Source organism: Camellia sinensis, chromosome 8 (assembly GCF_055761805.1).
Source record: "Camellia sinensis isolate YWXY chromosome 8, ASM5576180v1, whole genome shotgun sequence".
In the NCBI taxonomy this organism is placed as follows: Eukaryota; Viridiplantae; Streptophyta; class Magnoliopsida; order Ericales; family Theaceae; genus Camellia; species Camellia sinensis.
The window spans coordinates 50,492,865-50,512,500 of NC_138968.1; the positions used below are offsets into that span (position 1 = coordinate 50,492,865).

At 34.0% G+C, this 19,636-nt stretch overlaps 2 protein-coding genes across 11 annotated transcripts in view; both read right to left on the reverse strand.

Annotated features, from left to right (window-relative positions):
* Nucleotides 1–7,732: 7,732 nt before the first annotated feature.
* On the reverse strand, nucleotides 7,733–17,085 carry LOC114292677 (uncharacterized). 9 transcript variants are annotated; one of them, XM_028236686.2, is made up of 3 exons: nucleotides 16,860–17,026; nucleotides 9,096–9,116; nucleotides 7,733–8,682 (listed from the first exon to the last, which is right to left on the reverse strand). In XM_028236686.2, exons 1-3 carry the CDS (start codon nucleotides 16,899–16,901, stop codon nucleotides 7,963–7,965), a joined length of 783 nt encoding a protein of 260 aa, XP_028092487.2. In that variant the 5' UTR covers nucleotides 16,902–17,026; the 3' UTR covers nucleotides 7,733–7,962. The 9 variants fall into 9 exon arrangements, 5 of the variants coding, with proteins under 5 accessions (XP_028092487.2, XP_028092492.2, XP_028092491.2 ...); XR_003639821.2 differs by lacking the exon at nucleotides 9,096–9,116 and adding an exon at nucleotides 12,648–12,791 and having other exon boundaries at nucleotides 8,538–8,676; nucleotides 16,860–17,084; XR_003639818.2 differs by lacking the exon at nucleotides 9,096–9,116 and adding an exon at nucleotides 12,648–12,791 and having other exon boundaries at nucleotides 8,544–8,682; nucleotides 16,860–17,082.
* Nucleotides 17,086–18,481: 1,396 nt separating this feature from the next.
* Nucleotides 18,482–19,636, reverse strand: part of LOC114292676 (clathrin heavy chain 1) — a 19,529-nt gene continuing 18,374 nt past the window's right edge. For both annotated transcript variants that reach the window (XM_028236684.2, XM_082882611.1), the window contains exons 29-30: nucleotides 19,145–19,255; nucleotides 18,482–18,987 (exon numbers count right to left, since the gene is read on the reverse strand). In XM_028236684.2, coding sequence (XP_028092485.1) covers nucleotides 18,841–18,987; nucleotides 19,145–19,255 — 258 coding nt within the window. In that variant the 3' untranslated portion in view covers nucleotides 18,482–18,840. The remainder of the gene's footprint in view (nucleotides 18,988–19,144; nucleotides 19,256–19,636) is intronic.

A 19,636-nucleotide genomic window follows, 5' to 3' on the forward strand; every position in this document is an offset into this window, starting at 1 on the left:
TTCTCTCATAGTTACTGCAGCACTCTTTTCAATTTCTCTCATACGCTATGGTTACACACAAAAATAAATAAGATAAGAATTTAGCTATAGATCTCAAAAAAATATAACATCTAAATTTGAATTATGATTTAATAATATAATTATGTATTTTTTTATATATATTTATTAAAATTTTAAATCACTTAATGAGGCAAATTAATCAATTTTCTAAAATTATTAATTTTTTAATTTACAAAATAGATTAAAAAAATATTAACTGATTTATTTGTTTAATAACAAAAATATTTCATAATCTCTCCCTCCTAATCTCTCTCGCCGATTTCAAAAAAAAAAATTAAAACTTACATTCGTTTTCTCTTCCCAAAAAAATCAAATAATGGGTTTTTGACTCACAGGCCTTGTGAGAGTTCCAATATCTTAATTCTAATTTTTTGATTTAACAAAAAAAAAAAAAAAAACCTCAGCATTTATTGTTTCTCCCAACCCAACCTCAACATTTATTAACTTCTCCCAACCCATAATCCTTTTTGACTTCTCTCATAATTACTGCAGCACTCTTTTCAATTTCTCTCATATACTATGCTTACATACAAAAATAAATAAGATAAGAATTTAGCTATAGATCTCAAAAAAATATAACATCTAAATTTGAATTATGATTTAATAATATAATTATGTATTTTTTTATATATATCTATCAAAATTTTAAATCACTTAATGAGACAAATTAATCAATTTTCTAAAATTATTAATTTTTAAATTTACAAAATAGATTAAAAAAATATTAACTGATTTATATGTTTAATAACAAAAATATTTCATAATCTCTCCCTCCTAATCTCTCTCACCGATTTCAAAAAAAAAATTAAAACTTACATTCGTTTTCTCTTCCCAAAAAAATCAGATAATATTTTTTATTAAAGTTGTAGATATCTATCTATATCTTATATATTATATTATAACATAAAATAAATAAAAAAAACTAAAACAAAATCTTTAAAGCTTGTCTAATAATTATAATATATTTTTTTTAATTTATAAAGTTTCGTGCATAGCATGGGTTACCATTATCTATATACTATCTATATGTATATATACACTATATATTAAGTAAATTGGAGTTTTTAACCCCTAAGACCTGTGAGAGTTTCAATATCCCAATCTGAATTTTTTATATTTTTTATTTTTTATTTAAAAAAAAACTCAGCATTTATTGATTTGGTCAAAATTCCCTGATCAGCATTTATTAATTTTTTTCAATCCACATGTCTTTCCACATACCTGCATTTATTGATTTGGTCAAAATTCCCTAATCAGCATTTGAAATCCCCTCATACAAATAATTATAGATACAATCCGTGTATAGTTACTGCAATACCATTTTCAACTTCTCTCATACACTATGGTTAGTGATAAGATTATTAAATTATTTTTATAAAAAATCTTAAAAAACAAAATTTATATATTAAAAAAAATCTAAAACAAATATAAATATCTATAATTATCCCGTGCGTAACACGGGTGATAGGCTAGTACTATATATTAAACAAAAAGGGGTTTTAACCCCAAGTCTTGTGGGAGTTCCAATCTCCCAATCTAAATTTTCTGATTTTTTGATTTAAAAAAAAAAAAAAAAACTTAGCATTTATTAACTTCTCTCAACTCCCAAGTCTTACCTTCATAATAACACTTTAATGCATTAAGAACAATCATAAAAAAAATTCTTTGAAATCCAACACATATGAATTTTTTGAAAAGTCTCAACACATATGATTATTATCCCTCATAATAACACTTTAATGCATTAAGAACAAGCATAAAAAAAATTTCTTGGAAATGCCAACACATATGATTATTATCAAAATATTAAACTTTAATATAATATAATAAAAAAAATGACATTTAATTTCTTGCAAAGTCTAACACATATGATTATTATTAAAATATTAAATTTTAATATAATATAAAAAAGAAAAAAAAAAGACATTTCACAATTCACATATAGAGATAATTGTAAATACAATATGTGCATAGCACGGATGATATACTAGTATATATATATATATATATATATGTAAGGATGGACTTAGAGGGCGCGACCCTCCCCCTACAATTTCAAAAACACTCTTTAATATAATTATATTAGTTACAATTATCTAAATATTATAGAAATTCACCCCTTTTAATTTTTTCTTCTTTAGAAATTTTAAGTGGATGTCACTATATATCTATGAAACATAACACTAAAAAAAATACACAAAAATAATTAGAAAAATTATTTTCTTATAACTAGCATTAATTACAAGTCTAAGTTTTTAAAGATTAGAATAAAGTATTAACTAATTACTTAATTACGTTCATTGAGAAATACATTATACGACATTTTAATATCAATTCTATCATAAATATTCTTAATGATACGAAAGAGTATTGAGCATAACAATTCAAGATGTCTAACTTTAATGTATAGATTGTTTTATAGTTGATAATTGTGGATACAAGAAACATACTATTTATATATTTTTTCATCTTTTTTTCACTTTTCATACTAGTTGAAATTGATATAATTCACACTTTCTTTGTAAAAAATTTGTTACTATATATATGTTCGCCCTCGTCATATGAAAATCTCGAGTCCATCCCTGTATATATATATATATATATATTACAAGTGGTGGTACACGTAATACACATTTATGGTCATTTTGTTTTGGGTAAATTATAAATACACCCTTTGAGCTTTACTTAAATTATAAATTACCTCCTGCGGTCCTAGAAATTATATTATGTCCCTTAAGGTTTCTAATTTCATAACAAATAAATCATTTTATTAGAAAATCATCAAGTTAATTAATAATTTTTAATAATGTTAAAATTTTATTTCAATTAATAATTCAGATAATTTTACTATTGTATAGGTGAACAGTTAAAATTTTCACTTTTTCAATTAATTCTGTTAAATAAAAAATTCTGACAGGGAGGTATTTGTAATTTTTTAAACTACAGGAGGCAATTCGAATTTTAAGAAAATCTCAGAGAGTGTATTTGTAATTTACCCTTTTGTTTTGATAAATAAGATTGTAATTGTATGATTAAATTCAAAAATTTAAAAATTAAAATGAATTTGAAAAAATTAAAAAAATGAAAAAAAAAAAAAAAAAAAAAAAAAAAAAAACTGAGTCTCAGGGCACTCTAGCGTTCCCTTTAGATAGGCATAATTATTGATCGACACCACCCAATTCGGAGGTTGCATTGTCCAATGTAAATTGCGTGGTCCTTATATATACATCTCCTCTTTTCTTCTTCTTTTCATCCTCTATTATTGTTTTTATTTTTTATTTTTTTTAACTTTTATTTTTTTAATTATGTAAAATATTTTAGGCCATTTTACATGCATCGACTAATTAATCTTTCACAATCGTTGTCGGTGTGTGTAAAATGTGGTTGTGCATCATCACATGGGGTTTCTGAATCATACACTTTGGATCTTTCCTAAGCAGTAGGGACATATAACAAACTAGAGCTCATCCTCATGCTCATCCTCTCTCTCTCTCTCCCTCTGTAGGACAATTTGATTTAACAACAAACTAGAGCACGTGTCATTGTGGAAAAAATAAGATAGCATTTGATAAGGTTTTAAAATTATCATCTGAAAATAGAATTATATTATGAATTTAAGAGTTTTAAAATTATGATTTAAATATAAAAAATTTGTTTGGTTATGAATTTTGAAAAGGGTTTTGAGTTGAGTTTAAAATTTTTGATGTGAGATGATATTTGATTCAAAAATTTATAACTTATAACCAAACATACAATCCAAAATTCTATTCAAAACTCATAAAAAAAATTAAAAAAAAATTTATTAATTATTTTTTATTTAAAATATAAAAATAACAAGTAAATTTTTTTTTTTTTTTAAAAAAAAATTATTATGGTCTACAGGCCGGTCCAAGAGGATCACCAAGTAAACGTGTTTTCAACCATGGGTGGAAAATCAATTTTTAAAAACTCTCACCAAACATCGCACTCAAATTAAGAGGTGAAATTAAATTTACAAGCTCTGCCAAACAAATGTTTTGATATACAATAATAGATACCACAAAAGGGTTATTTCGTGTGCTAGTAGTTCAGATATTTTTGTTCTCTTTGGCTGAAATATAATAAGAGTGTCATTTTATAATTTTGAATTAAAATATTACTGTCAATTTTTTTATAAAAAAAAAAAAAATAGAATATTCACCACATGTGCCTAAATTAAGAGTGCACAATGAAAATATCATTAAGTCAAAATCTAAAATTAAATCAAATAACAAAAATATTCTCATCTTCATATTTTTTCTAAAATGATTGTAAGCTTGCCCCCTTCCTCCACCAATAACTTTAGGCCAGCTCATTCTCCTCCCAATCCCCCCCTCTTCTTTCCTTAGTCCCTGCCACCACCTCAGTTCACCTCTCCTCAGCTCCCTCTCACCACCTCTTTCCCAAACCCCGACACACTGTAGCACCATCTACTTGAGGTTATTGATTCAACTCTCTCGAAAGAAAAGTTGAATTAAGAAACAAATATTTGATACTTTGTAAGGATATAAACGCTAACTCTCATAAATACTAATCTAATAATTAATAATTAACTTTCGCCGATCAAAAAAAAAAAAAAAACCACCTCCCATGACCTCCTATCTCCTTTCTACCACCCTCGCGAGCCCGTTTCTCACCCTAATTGATGTTGCCATCCCTTCCAGCACACCCTCTCTCCTCAGTCTTGATAGCTTGCCACCCCAACTACCTCCCGTGACCCCCTCATCCCCTTTCCTCCTCCCTACCATCTATATGTATATGTTTAGATTAAAATGTTACTAAATTAGAAATTTAGTTAAAAGATAAAATTAAATTATAAAATTAAAAGTTTTTGGATTAATTTATGATTTGTTTATTGGTTAATTTATGATTTAATTTGTTAATGCCTGATTAAGAAAGATAACATAACATAGGGATATTAAGATAATTTCATCTTTTTGATAACAAAGTTAGAACTCTCTCTGCCTATATTTGAACTATAGAAACCACATGAGAATAAAGTAAATTTTGCTCTTTTTGTTTTTTAGTAATTTTCAAAGACCAAAATTATGAAGGGTTGAGCTTCTCTTTAAGTTCAAACATGAATTAGAGAGAACTTGAGGGGCCCATAGAACCCACCACGGGTCCCGTTTTTATTATTTGAATGGTTCATTTTGTAAGGCACTCAGTATAAATTATTCATAAAAAAAATAAATCGATCTGATAATTATAATATTTTTATTTAATCATATTTGTTTCTAAAAAGTGGATGACAAATATACTTTTAAAAATATATCAATTTTTTTTTTTTTTCACAGACAACAGGAAAATAAATAAAGCAATAAGAACACGAATGAGGTAGTGTAACTCTTCGAAAAAAAAGCAATAAGAACACGACCCATGTTGATCAAACACATATCATCTTGTTCATTTTACATGAGATATTTAGACGCCCTGTAATGTCATACCCCACACAGATGGCATTTCAAAAAAGTAACAAATTTTGTGATTCTAAAATTTAATAAATAAATTTGAGTCAATTTTGAAAAAAAAAATCTGAAAAAAAAAATAAATCAAATTTTATCAAAAAAGCTTACAATGTCTTTTTTGAACTTTAATCATAAATAAGTGAAACTTTTTAAATTTTACAATCATCCAATCGAGACAAATCTAAAAAGTTATTTAAATTAATTTTTTTTTAAAAAAAATCACTAAAGAAGTCACACAAAAAAAGCCAAAAAACAATAATAATAAGGGTAAATTACAAATACACCCCTGAAATTTGCTTGAAGTACAAATTGCCCCTTATGGTTTAGAAAATTACAAATACCTCCTTGTTTGTATTTTTTATTTAACAGAATTAACTAAAAAAATAAAATTCATAATTGCTCTCCTATACAATAATAAAATTACCTAAATTATTAATTGAAACATATTTGTAACATCATTAAAAACTATTAATTGACTTGATAATTTATTAATAAAATAAGCGATTTGTTATGAAATTAAAAACATCAGGAGGTGAATGTAATTTTCAAAATTACATGAAGCGATTCGTATTTTAATCAAATCTCATGAGGTGTAATTGTAATTTACCCAAATAAATAATAATAACCTCCAACAATAAGCCCTAGTTCTGGTTTAGGGACTTCCAGAGCAAATCATAGCAGAAAGATCAGTTGGAGAAGAACATCCTATTGCTGCTACTACTTGCAACATTTGACATTCCTAGAGCTATAAAACTAAATTTCACTAACATTTAGAACTCGGGACTCCCTAAAACAATGCTACCCCCGAGTTATTGACATTAACAGTACTACATGCATGGAATCGACTATAGAACCAACCACATAAGGTGCCTTTGGATCAAGAATTTGATGAGGGATTTGTGGAGGAAAAGGAAAAGGAGAAGTGAATGGAATGGAAGGTAAAGTTTGTTCACTTTTCCCTTATCTTTTATTTTCTTTACAAATCCCCTCTCAAATCATTGATCCAAACACAGCCAAAAGCTCTCACGTACACACAAACTCTCGGTACTTACACACACAAGCAGTCACATGTCTGTGGTTGGTTATATAGTTGATTCTCTTATCACCTAAGAAGCACGGATACTTCTAAAAAGGTGATGTATCCATGTCATGTCCATGTCGGACACTGACACTCTTTAGACACTCCTAGGACACGTGCCCGACAATCTTCAAAACGTGTTCTATTTTTAAAATTTTTTTAAAGATCCGGACACTATTTGAACACTTGGAGGACATACGTATCAATCGTTTAAACACACGTGTATATCGATTAAATACATGTGAAACTAATTATAAGTTTGAACACAACTTAAGATACAATAATAAAGCAAAACCTATATAAATTTATAAGAATTAGTGTCATCTTACATTTTTCATTATCTTTGAATGATATATTTATATATATATATATATAACATATAATAAATATTTTAAATTATATATTTCATGCGTGTCTCTCATGTGTCGTGTCCTGCATTTTTTAAAAATTAACGTGTCGGTGTATCCGTGTCGTTTCACATGTTTGTATTCATACTTCTTAGCTTATCACTAACATTTCCCAAAATGTATTTTAAGAATGGCGAAAGGCATCTCAGGCAGAGGTTTTTGACTAAAGAGTTATGGATGACTTGACAATTCTAATTCAAATTGACTGATCTGGTATATTTTCCACATTCATAGGAGTGCACCTATGTTTCTACTTTACAAACAAAAAAATTTTATGGGCATTTATAATAATATCAAGCTTTATTCCTATTTTGGCACATTTTATTTCGGAGAGATCATAAATAAGCAGAGGGTAAACTAGAGCAGTTAATCAGCCAAATCAAGACTCTTATTTCTGTGTCTTCTCATTTTTAGACAAGAATCATATTCATCTGAAATTAAAGTAGTCTTGCAAATGGAACAAAACAAAACTTAGCAAGCATCATGATCTTCCTAGATAGGAAAGCGAACAAATCAAATATTACCAACATGCTTATCCAATCTTAGCTCTTTTCCACAGATGAAACTTGTCAGCAGGAAGATAGACACACACACACATATATATATAGAAGATACAAGAGTAGCCATCAAATAAACCATTCCAGTTCTAGGTTCATGAGTTGGCATTTATCATAATTCAATTCAATGAAGCTATTAAAAAATATAGCAAGCAGAATAATGGGCAAAACTGACATAATTTTTGGCCAAGGCTAACATTTGTACAATCAATTATACTTGGGACTGAAAGAAGAGATTAAATCCCTACCAGGAAGAACGAAAAGCATCTGTAAATACCCAAAAATACTAAAATTGAAATTGCTTGTTCTTTAGCATCAGCGTATCAAGGAGTTCGGTTGCTTACCAGAAAGACAAAACCTTGTCTCTATTGAGCTTAGTACTCATTGAAATGGATAGCACCAACTTTCCACACAATGTAAGTCGTGGCAAACATCAGGCTGCTGATAGTAACAAATGAAACTAAGATGATAAAAGCATCGAAACCCCCTGGAAACTCGAAAGTCAGGCCTGGTTTTGGCATCCCTCGTTTGCTATCATCAAACAAGTTTGTAGGGGCTTCAGGAAGGCGAGATTTCTTTTTCCCTCGATCGCTTTCTCTCAGAGCCTCCAAAACATTGCTGCCAAGTTCCGATTTAGATGCCTTAGATGCCTTTGATTCTGTGTAACGGCTGAGAACACGGGCTGCCCTTAGTTTCTCTCTTGCTGTTAATGGTGACCTTTTCAGCCCAGATTTTAAGCTGACAGAAGAAGCATTCTTGGAAATAACAGATCCATTCACATCCTCAGAAATCTGAGGTCCTGACTCAGTTTCAGTACTAGTTTGAAACTGGCTATTTCTTATTGGAGAGTCCAAGGATGGAAGAGTCACCGCTGAAGAGCGATCATCAGAATCTGATCTTTCAGCATTTTCAGAACCCTTATCACTAATGTCTGTCGCAACATCATCACCATTTGCAACTAAAAGGAGTACTCCCCATTTCTTGCCCTTTGCAGTTCTTAAACTGACTATCCCTGAGGGAGATGTGAAATGGCTGGCCTTTAGTAAGGAAGCTCCAATACCAGACCTTGGGGCATGCAAATAATTAGCCTGCAACTTTTAATAGAAAAACAATTGGTAAAAATTTTAAAAATTTTAAAAAATCAAATAGAATTGGAGCAAGTAATATAGTTCAGAGGACACACAATTATGAGAACATACGCAATCATTAAAATTATATACCAGGTGTGTTCCCCACTTCAATTTAATTTCATTAGTTTCCAAAGCAAAATTCTTTATACACAAAAATGGATGTACAGGGCAAGAATTCAAGTCGAGTAGATATAAAAGAGCATGGGGGGTTCATGTGTAGGGAGAGTGCTAACCCTCCTTTTGTAGCTCACATCACTAGATCCAAAAATGATGAAGACAATTAACTTGATGACCAAATCCTTTCGGGTTACTTTGATAGTTTGATTTACAAATAAAACAGGTCAAGGGTGACTAACTTATCTCTTCAATGGTCTTACTTGAAAGCCGGCCCCTGCGACCTATGAACAAATCATAGAAATAAACAGCTGAGCATGAATTTTGAAATAGCATGAAATCAAGAGTCTCAAGCTCAAAACGCCAAGAATTAAGATTCACTTGTGAGATTATTAAAAAAACTGAGCATCTCTGTATCTGTGGCCCATCACAAGAATGGAGAAAAGGTCCATTCCCATTTCCAGGGTGCTCTAGCAAAACTTAGTGAAACAACCATAACAAGCATTGTTGACCCTAGAGGATAGGTCAATTAACCACAAAACTACACCTAAATCTTAACCAATAAACAGATGACTACAAATGATCTCAAGCAATTCAAATGACAATTAACCAACTAGTCAATTAATCAATCCATGTAACTATCAATTCCAACAAGAAGCTATATCAATCTCAACAAGATAAAGAGCCAAACAAGCAGGATACCCAAGATGTAAATAAATACTGTATTATTGATTGATATTCTGTTTGATTGTTTTTATTCTGTTTACAATGATTCATATATAGAAGAGAAGAAGGTAGTAGGTGAAGGGGTAGTGGAGGTGGTAGGTGGAGTGAGTGTTGGTGGAGGTGAGTGGAGGTGGTAGGTGATGATATATTTTAACAGCCCCCCGCAAACTCAAGGAGGATAGAAACTAACCAACTTGAGTTTGGAGAGAGGAACAAAACAAGAAAATACAGAAAAATAAAAACAATAGGAGACACTGTATGGTCGTGTCAGACCGTTGGTGAAGACACTGAAAGGTGGTGCCATAACGTGGTAGAGGACACTTGATGGGTGTGCCATAACGGTGTAGAGGACACTGGATGTGTGTGCCATAACGGTGTAGAGGACACTGGATGGTGGTGTCATAACGGGGTAGAGGACACTGTAAGGTGGTGTCATAACGTTGTAGAGGACACTGTAAGGTGGTGTCATAACGTGGTAGAGGACACTGTATGGTAACCGGAATCAAATGTCGGGACAGTTTATAGGTCATGTCGGACCGTTGAAGATGCTAACCGGAATCAAATGTCGGGACAGTTTATGGGGTCATGTCGGACCGTTGAAAAAGCTAACCGGAATCAAATGTCGGGACAGTTTATGGGGTCATGTCGGACCGTTGAAAAAGTTGCACCCTCAAAAGGTGTGCCTAATTTTGTCAAAAGGCGTGCCATCAAAAGGCGTGCCCAATTCATCAAAAGACGTGCCGGACATGATGGCGAGGCACGTGGGCGCCTTGGCTTGCGCGCCCGTGTTGTCGGCTGGTGGGAAGAGGCGCGCGATGTGCGTGGCTGCCTCGGCTATAAGACAGAGGCTGAGGCTGAGGCAAAAAACCTGCGAGAGAAATTCTGAGAGAGATTTTGGAGAGAGATTCTGTAACACTCTGTTTTCTGAGAGAGAGTTCTGAGAGAGATACTGTGTAACACTCTGGTGCCTAGAAAATGGCTTCATCGTCTTCCCGCGGGCTGCTCACCCTCTTTCCCGACCTCAACGAGTCAACGAGAGAGAGAACTGGTGCGGTGGCACTGGAAACTCAACCAAGCGCCCCGGAGTTTGCTCCGTTGAACTTTCCGATGCGGGCTGTGGAGCAAAGAATGGCTGGGCAGTCAGATGTTGAAGCCAATCAATATACACTGAAGTCATGTGTGGAAACCATGACTGCGGTTACAAATTTGTCGAACCGGCTGCAGAGTAGAACAAATGAGGTGCAGCATTTGAACGGCCAACTGGCGCTGCTCCAACGCATATATAAGGATGCGCGAGCAGAGATAAGCGTGCTAAGGGCAGAAAACAAGGAGCTGAAGCGGAAGGCCACCGTGATGTTCCGATTTGGAGGTCCTCCATATGCTGCAGTGGAGGAGCAGGGAGTAGTGATCGTGCCCAGTGGAGTAGGAAACACGGAGGCAACACCGTCAAGGGCCGCCCAGGACGGAGGCAAGAAGAAGAGACCTGCAGCAGAGTAGAGAAGAAAAATCCCGCCTGTGGATGTGGCTGTTTTTTTTTTTTTTTTTTTTTTTTTTTTTTTTGCTGTAAAAGTGTGATCGGGGTTGATCCCCAATATGAATAAAATATGGTGTGTTGTGCAAATATGGAAATTGGTTTGGTTTTTTTTTTTTTTTTTTTTTTTAATAAGAATAAGAAGAGGATCCAAGGCATGGACAGCATCATTATGGCAAGTGGAGTTGAAATATTAAAAAAGATGGGACCACGGTTTTGGTAAAACTTGCAATGGGTTTGGGATTTTTTGTTTAATTTATTTATTTATTGATTTATTTATGGGTGTGCAAATCTGTATTTTTTTTTTTATTATTATTTTTTTTTTTATATTTTTTTTTTTTTTTTATTTTTTATTTTTTGTATTTTTGTTTTGCAGAGTGGCTGTGAAAGGTTGTGTGGTGGATGGAAAATGTTGTCGTGGAATGTGTGGGTAATATCAATCAAGAAAAAGAGATATAATATATATAGATATAGAAAAGAAAGAAAGTTGGGGAGAGATGGAAAAGTATGGTTAGAGAGAGAGAAAGAGGGTTATGGCCATGTGATAATAATAAAAATAAGAAGAAAGAGAATGAGAATGGGTACAGTGTCCAGCAAAGTGATGAATAAAATAAATCAGTGGGCTAGGATAGTGGATGGTAAAATATTAAAATAGGTTGGTATAGTGCAAGTGTGTGTGTATGTGTGCCTCGTGTGTTGAAGTTGCTTCATCTTTGAAAGCATTTTCTATCCACGGGCTCAACAGGTGGGAGTGAGAAGAGGATGGTCTCTGGTGGGCCTCCGTCATGAACCTTCCGGCAATGGTGCTGTTGAGGCAGGCGGCAGAGTCAGGCGGAGAGGAGTGGTGATAGGGTTGCTACAGGGGGTGGCACAACAGGCAGGGGAAACATCTGGCTGGAGTGCTGCAGTGAGCTTCCCTGCATTTGTGCAAGGGGAGTAACAGAAGCAGGTAGAAAAGGGGCTGCAACAGGATGAAAGTGAGGATTATTAGGTACTACACCTGACGAGATTGGGTTCAAAGGCAGATGATGGCTACCGCGTGCATCCCAGGAACTGTTTGGAGGAAAATACATAGGTCTCATGAATGGATATGATTGAAATGGCTGTGGTGGATCTGAACAGGGCTTGTGCCTTCACTGTGATGGAAGTCATGCAGAAATAGTTGGAAGATGAGAGGTCCGGCGGGCGGCCAAGGCGAGGCTGCCGCCCGCCGGTGAAGCGAAAATACCAGGTTATTAACCTTGCTCTGATACCATGTAAATAAATACTGTATTATTGATTGATATTCTGTTTGATTGTTTTTATTCTGTTTACAATGATTCATATATAGAAGAGAAGAAGGTAGTAGGTGAAGGGGTAGTGGAGGTGGTAGGTGGAGTGAGTGTTAGTGGAGGTGAGTGGAGGTGGTAGGTGATGATATATTTTAACACAAGAAAACATGGAAACCCTATGCTAAAAACTATCCCAAGGGATGAAAACCATGACCCCAACACTGATTTTCTATTGATCAACGAATCAAACAGTTACAACACTCACTTAAGGATTTACAAAGTCTTACCCAAGCTTATACCTACAATTGAGTCCACCACAAGCTTGATAAAGACTGATCTCCGCTCCAAAGAAGCCTTGAACCAACAAGCCTTGTTGATCCAATCATCTCCATGAAGTTTCCAGCTCCAATCTCCATTCTAATGGCTCCAATCTTCAATTGGACATGGTGTTATAGGGATGTGAGAAAGTATGTGAAGGTTTTTGAAAATTCCAAATCAATCTAGATGAAATAATTAATGGAAATCATGTTTAAAAAGTCTAGATTGAAGAAAAACTAAGCACTCAACAATTGAGTCTTAATGAACAAGTCAGAACTGTTTTTCAGATAGAAAGTAGATCTAGAGAAACTGCCATCCCCAATCTAGAAAAGATGCGATATGAACATAAAAACCGTTCCAGGGGCAAAAGGTTCATAAAATGGTCTCAAGTTGTGTCAAAAGCACTCAAGCTACTGTCAAGCGCTAGTTGAGCGACAGCCCCCAACAACTTAGGCACTCAAGGAGGCAAGTCAAGCGCCTATCGAGCTCTGGTCGGGCACATGAGGAGCTCAGTAACCAGGATCTCAGGTCACTTGAGCTTTGATCAGGTTTAAATCAAGTACAAGCTCAAAAACAAACAGAGATCAAGGTTTTTTTACAACAACTTTTAAAATAAAAGAAAAGAAGAATATATGTAAAAACTATGAGAGGGCTATTGCCTAAGAGAATTAAAATAAGATTGTGCAAAGGCTCAAAACAGTTTGTATACCTTTTGAAGTGATGGAACCAATGCAACACTTCGTTGTGACTCTCTGATGTGGTGAACTCAACTGCTCCAAGACACTAGAAAGCACTAACTAACCCAAACACCCCAAGAAGATTACAGGCTCTAGAAGTTTTGATCACCAAAAATATCCAATCTATCCTACCACTTTGAAAATGAACTAGCAGTTCTTGACAATCTAAATTCAAGGAAATTTTTGCTTTAGTTGCTGATGTAAAGTGCTTGGCTATACAGTTCCTAGAACAAACGGATAGGTACATCAACAGACAAGACAACTGTCATTAGTAGGAACCAAATGGCACATGCTCAGGATTGTGTGAAATTCGGTGGAGTGAAATGCTCTACCATGGACCCTGGTGGATTTTGAGCGAATTCCATCATTTAGGCTTTTAATTCACAAGTTTGCCATTTTTTGAAAGTTTTTTATTGTCAATTACTAGGTCCATACGAATCCAATTTAGTCTAGTTTTATTTCATAATATTTCTTTTCCTTTCTAGTATCCAAATTTGAGCTTAACTCAAATTTTCTGTTTTTTGTAATTTTATTTTCCTTATTGTTGTTGCGTTAATTAAGAAACTACCTTACTAGGTTGTTTCTTAGTTGGATTAGGGTTCTCTTTTATTATAATTAATGGTTGTCAGTAGATGTTCATGGTTTGGTTCGGTCAAAATCTAGAAAAATTTTCACACCAAACCGAACATTTCAGTTTTCTATTTATGTGCACCGAAACAGAGCAAACTATCCTAACAACCAAAACCAAACCATTGAGTTATGGATTGGTTCAAATAGTTTGGTTCAGATAGTTTGACTATAGACAAATCAGAAGCACTCATAATCAGACGAAAATAAAAGAACGGACAAAAAATACAAGCCCACAAAACAGTGAATAAATAATTTTAAAAAAAGGCAGTGAAATTGAAAATTAGAACATATCTGATAAAAAAAATAAAGTAAAAAACAAAAGAAATATGAAATAGATCCCAGAAAAAAATGGAAAAGAGGAGGAGGCTCACCAGGGTACTAAAAGTAGTGTATGTCATGTGATGGGAGAGGAAGAGGGATGCGAGTGTCATGCTTCAATCAGGGCATTCTAAGGAGTTAAAATGATACACATCTACATAAACAAAATTGTGAGTGTGTCCACTTTGAAGACATTGAACTGAGAGAGAGAGAGAGAGACAGAGAAGGATAAGGGTTGGTTGCCTTAGAAATGGTGATTCAATCTTCCTTAGGGAGAAAGACTTGAAGAATTCAATTTGAGGATTAGGACCTTAGGTTATAAAGTTTTGATCACATGTGGGTGAGTGAAATCGTAACTGTGCACCACACGTATACATTCCAATTAGTCAGTCTCGGTTATTCAGTCTCCCAAGCCAGAGAATCAAAGCCAAACCAATAATTGACTTTGTATACATTACAAAGCTGAAACTATCAAAGAAACCGACCACAACCAATCACTTTTGGTTGGTCCAATCAGTGTGATTGGTTTTCCAACAACCGTTGTAAGCCTTAGGGATCTTCAGTTGATGAATAATACAAAATTTCATTGAGAGTTTTCGGTTCTTTTTTCCTATAATTCAGGCAATCTTGGGATTCAATAGATTTGTAAAAGAGTTGTAGTGTTCTTGTTGCTTCAAATTCTGCTGATTAGTTGTGATTATAATACTAAAAAAATACCAGTAGAAGTTTGGAATGTTACAGAAGAAGAAATTAATAAATTAAAGAGCAGTTGATTCAAGCTCATCAGTAAATACTGAACTTCATTTGTTTTTGACATATTCTAGACCAAATATCCGACCATCATCACAGGTTCTAGGTATGATTTCTTTTAAGCTAATAGTTGTAGCTTTTCTTAAAGTTCTTTGAAAAGAAGAGCCAAGCAAACAGCATATCAGTGCAACAATTTTGGCTGAGTGTTGGTTGTTCGCAACAGTTAAATTGCTCCTTATATAGCCAAAAAGTGTGTCAAACCCTCCTTTTATTTTCAAGTAACCTTCATTCAGAGGGACAAGGGGTCACATGATCAATTTTCATATTTTTCAAGCATTTTGTCTGCTGCACCTGAGGTTACAGTTTAGACACAAAAAATCAATCTATGTCCCTTAGTACAAGTAAATGGCATTAACCAAGTTAAGCAGAGTTGAGTATATTTAGTTTCCTAAAGAAGGCTCAAATTCAATTTTCATCAAATGTAGAAATAAAGAAAATATAAAATCTTCTCAAACTCATATGCAACGTTCAAATATCAAGAAAGATTTTTTTGGGTGTTTATGCATAGTGTTTCTTTAGTAAAATTAAAATTGATCGCATAGAGACGATAGACACTCTTGGCACTTTGTAGATGACATTAAACTTCATAAAGCAGGAAGGAAAAAAAAAAAAAAAATGACGCATTTATGTTTAGTTAGGCCATGATTTTGTTGCAGAAGGTTTGGTCATACGGTATTGTGACTTTGTGAGGGTAAGGTGATCTGCAGGGCATATTAGGTAAGCCAACTGCTGTGTTTGCAAACAGATGTTTTACAAATATTGGTTCTTCACTTGGTATTGTTATCTTTTAGGAAGACAATACTACGGTGTCAAAATTGATTCAAGGCATAGGAGTCAAAATTTCTGATTCACATGAATTGCATCAAAGTTGTCAATGTCAGAAACCTCAACCACAAAAATCCAATGACATGAATTAGGACACAAGTAAAAAACAAAGCTAATCAACTTTGGCAGAAGATGAATCAAAATCATACGGAATTAATGCAAAATGGGCTACAAAGAAGCCCAGATTCAAAATTACATATAAAGTCCTTATATATCAACTTAATAAGGTTCACCAACACATAAATTTCATTTTCACCTTTTAGCTAAGTAGATATTCGTATGATTCCAAGAACAAGGTTATAAAACGAATCAAAGCAGTTGAGCTCAACTCATGTTTGACTTGTTAAAAGCTGATTCGAGATTAGCTCATTATGTAAACTGGCTAAACTTGAACACGTTTTTTGAACTCATTAATTTTCTAATCTCAGCTCGAACTTAACTCGATAAAATTATATAGACTGCAGAATTGTATAAAATAATCAAGCTACTTGAGCTCAGCTCAAAAAATAAACAGAATTAAGTTTGAACACATTTTTTAATCTCATTAAATTTTCAAACCAAAATTAAAAACAACTCACTACTCAGCTGGACTTTTGGCTTGTATACAACCCTATCCAAAGAAATATATATTAGACATTTGACACATATACATATACAAATATACTTTTTGTTTGGATCCCCTTAGAATCTATTTTCCACCTCAACTAAGCATTAACAAGAAATTTGATAGCATATACAGAGACAATAATCAATAATGAATTAGGCGTTTGCGGAAAAGAAAAAAAATCAAATTGGAGTAACAGGAAATGTGAAAAACGTAAAGAGAGAGGGAAATTAGAAGAGAGGAATAGAGAGACATACAGGTGGGTTGAAGGGGACGACTGAATTCAAAGAAACAGCCATAGTTTTGGGAAAGTCTAAGGCCCAACCATTAAGAGGGTATTGAGAGTGAGAGAGAGAGAGAGAGAGAGAGTTGCGTTTGTGGCAGGAAAGAGAGCGGCCAGTTTTGAGAGATGAGACACATGGCATGGCCAGTAGAGTAGGCCACTCTCCCACTGGTGATTTACGGCGCGCGTGGAAGTCGCATGACTCGCATTTGGGAGTTCCTTTTTTTTAAAAAAAAAAAAAAAAAAAATTCCTTTCTAGTCCCATTTTTTATTTTTAGGAAAAATTGTGATGTTGATTTCTAAAGGAATGTATATGAAATATATTATTGTCTTTGTTTAGTGTGTGGTGTATAACGTGATTTTATTATATATTACAAAATTGTTAATACATCTCAAACGATTTATTAAATTTTCTATTAAACCTCTCATATTAAAGTATGAACAAAAGCGCATTTGTATATATAAATATCAAGTAATGTAATAAAGATGTCTTATTGTTTAGTGTTATTAGCCAAACAAGCTCATATGGTTCCAGTACCGTAACACTATAGCGGTTACACTGGAACTTATGTGATTCCAATATTATGACACTATAACAGCTACTGTAGCAATCATACCTCAGTATTGTAACATGTTTGTTCTAAAACTCTTTCTTTGTCTATTATAAAAAGCTTTTATGTATTGTCATTGGTAGAGTCATTGATATAAACTTCTTGTTGCTTGCTATCTCTTTGATCCTTCTTTGTGATTATATCTTTGCCATAAAATTTTTGCTCAACTCATCATGGATAATGTTTACAAATTACACCGTATGCCAGTGTAATATTTCATATTGAGACCCGTGTTCACAAGTTCGTTACAAGAGTTATTCAAGTTACAAACTGCAGATACAACGAAGTCAACAGTAGATGTTTGAGAACCATGTGAAGTGCATGCTGGGTGACATTACTACAAAGTCAAAACATCTTATGAAGCATTGTATGGTCAAGATCCACCATCTTTTTAAGCATTAGATTGCAGGGGTTCAAAGGTAGCAACTACAGATTCTATGCTTGGGAATACCTGTTAAGAATTATGCTCCAGGGGACTTGAAGGCGGATTACGGGATAGAAATTTGATGGTGCAACTGTTTCAAAGAACATTTGCAACATGTCCATTATCGAATGAAGCAGTGGCCGATTGGCATCAAACAGAAGACAATTAACTTCCTCTGTTCAACCTTATCGACAAACAAGCCTATCTCTCCAACAAAATCGGAAGTTGCATCCAAAGTTTTTTTGGTCCTCTCCGAGTACTTGGCAGAATTGGGGCAATGGCTTATGAGTATCTGAGGCGTGCCACATTTATGTATGTCTCATTTTTTAAGATAAAATTGGGCCCATCTTCAACCATCGCACAATCATTAAACAATCACTCCCAACTACATCTCACAACCAGCTTACCACGAAAGTTGAGGTTTCTCATGTGGACCCGAGGCTCTTCTCCTTGAGAGCCTCTATATTCATCCCACTACAATTGCCTTCCCATTGCATGCATTATATGAGTACCGTCAAAGTCTATTGCTGAAAGGCAACAAAATTAACACCTCATATCATGTTTGTCAGCACCAACCCATGAAAATCTGTATAAAATGCTTATGTATCATGTTCTGTTCTTTTTAGTACAATACAGATTATCCTCAGTTTGCCGCCCTACCAGCTGCAAAAAAATGCCTCTTTCTGCTACCAAAAGAATATTACAAAAGAAATATATATATATCCACACACCCTATTGACCACCTCACAAACAAAAACCGACTTCATCTCCAACTAGACCTAATCCATGAAAACTTTCTTTCAAAAACAAAGAGGTGGGAGGAGAAAGATTGGACAATTAAAAACCCGAACTGCTAGTTTCTCCTTCCAACAAAGCTGCTGTCATCCACTGCTAATTTCCACTTGCACAATCATCTAAACTCAGTAGGAGCCCATTGGCGGCATACCAAATGGTGGCATTGGAGGCATCCCCATTCCGCCCATGGGTGGTGGTGGAGCAAAACCTCCACCCATACCTGGCATGGGGGGTGCAGGCAAAGCAAGAGGAAGCAGCTGAGCATACATGTTCTGCAACAAATAACACGCCATATTAATAAGCTTTTATTAGGTTTAGCAAACAATGAATAGAATGGGGATTGAAGGAAATAAATAACAAATGAAAGGAACATCACAAAGATGACTGACAACTGCATGAAATTAGAATTAAAGTAAAAATGTAAAATACCTGCTGTGCCATTACGTCCTTCTCTTCTTTCTCTTTAGCCTTAACTTCACTGAGAGCTTCTAGTTTGTCCTTAATTAGTTCATCAACCTTGCCTGTGTACTCACGGATAAACTGCAAAAAATAATGAAAATAAAAATAAAAAGGTGAACAGGCAACCTCAAATATGCAAACAAGATGTCAACAAGCCAAGCCAGCTCCACTAAATCAGGCTCAGGCTTTGGGGTAGCGCCTAAAACCCCAAAAGCCAAAAACCAAGCCACATCAAGCAGTCACATAGGCATGTAGCATAATTAAGAGCAAAAAGGGACCCTTTTTTTTAAAAGAAAATGAGAGCAAAGCAAAAGTGACATGGGTTAATGATTTCAATCTTTGAAATTGAGGTCCATATAGAAGAGCCCTGAGTTCAGCAATTTTGATGAGATGAGCTCCAGCTCGTCTTACAGGTTTGTCAAAAGTCCAGACTAAGTTGGGAAAAATTATTTGCCCCTTCAA

Coding starts and splice junctions, on each gene's coding strand:
- LOC114292677 (XM_028236690.2), bottom strand. CDS start 17,027: ATGCCATGTGTCTCATCTCTCAAAACTGGCCGCTCTCTTTCCTGCCAC. Junction 8,683..16,859: donor TCGTCCCCTTCAACCCACCT/GTATGTCTCTCT, acceptor TTCTATTAAAAG/TTGCAGGCTAATTATTTGCA.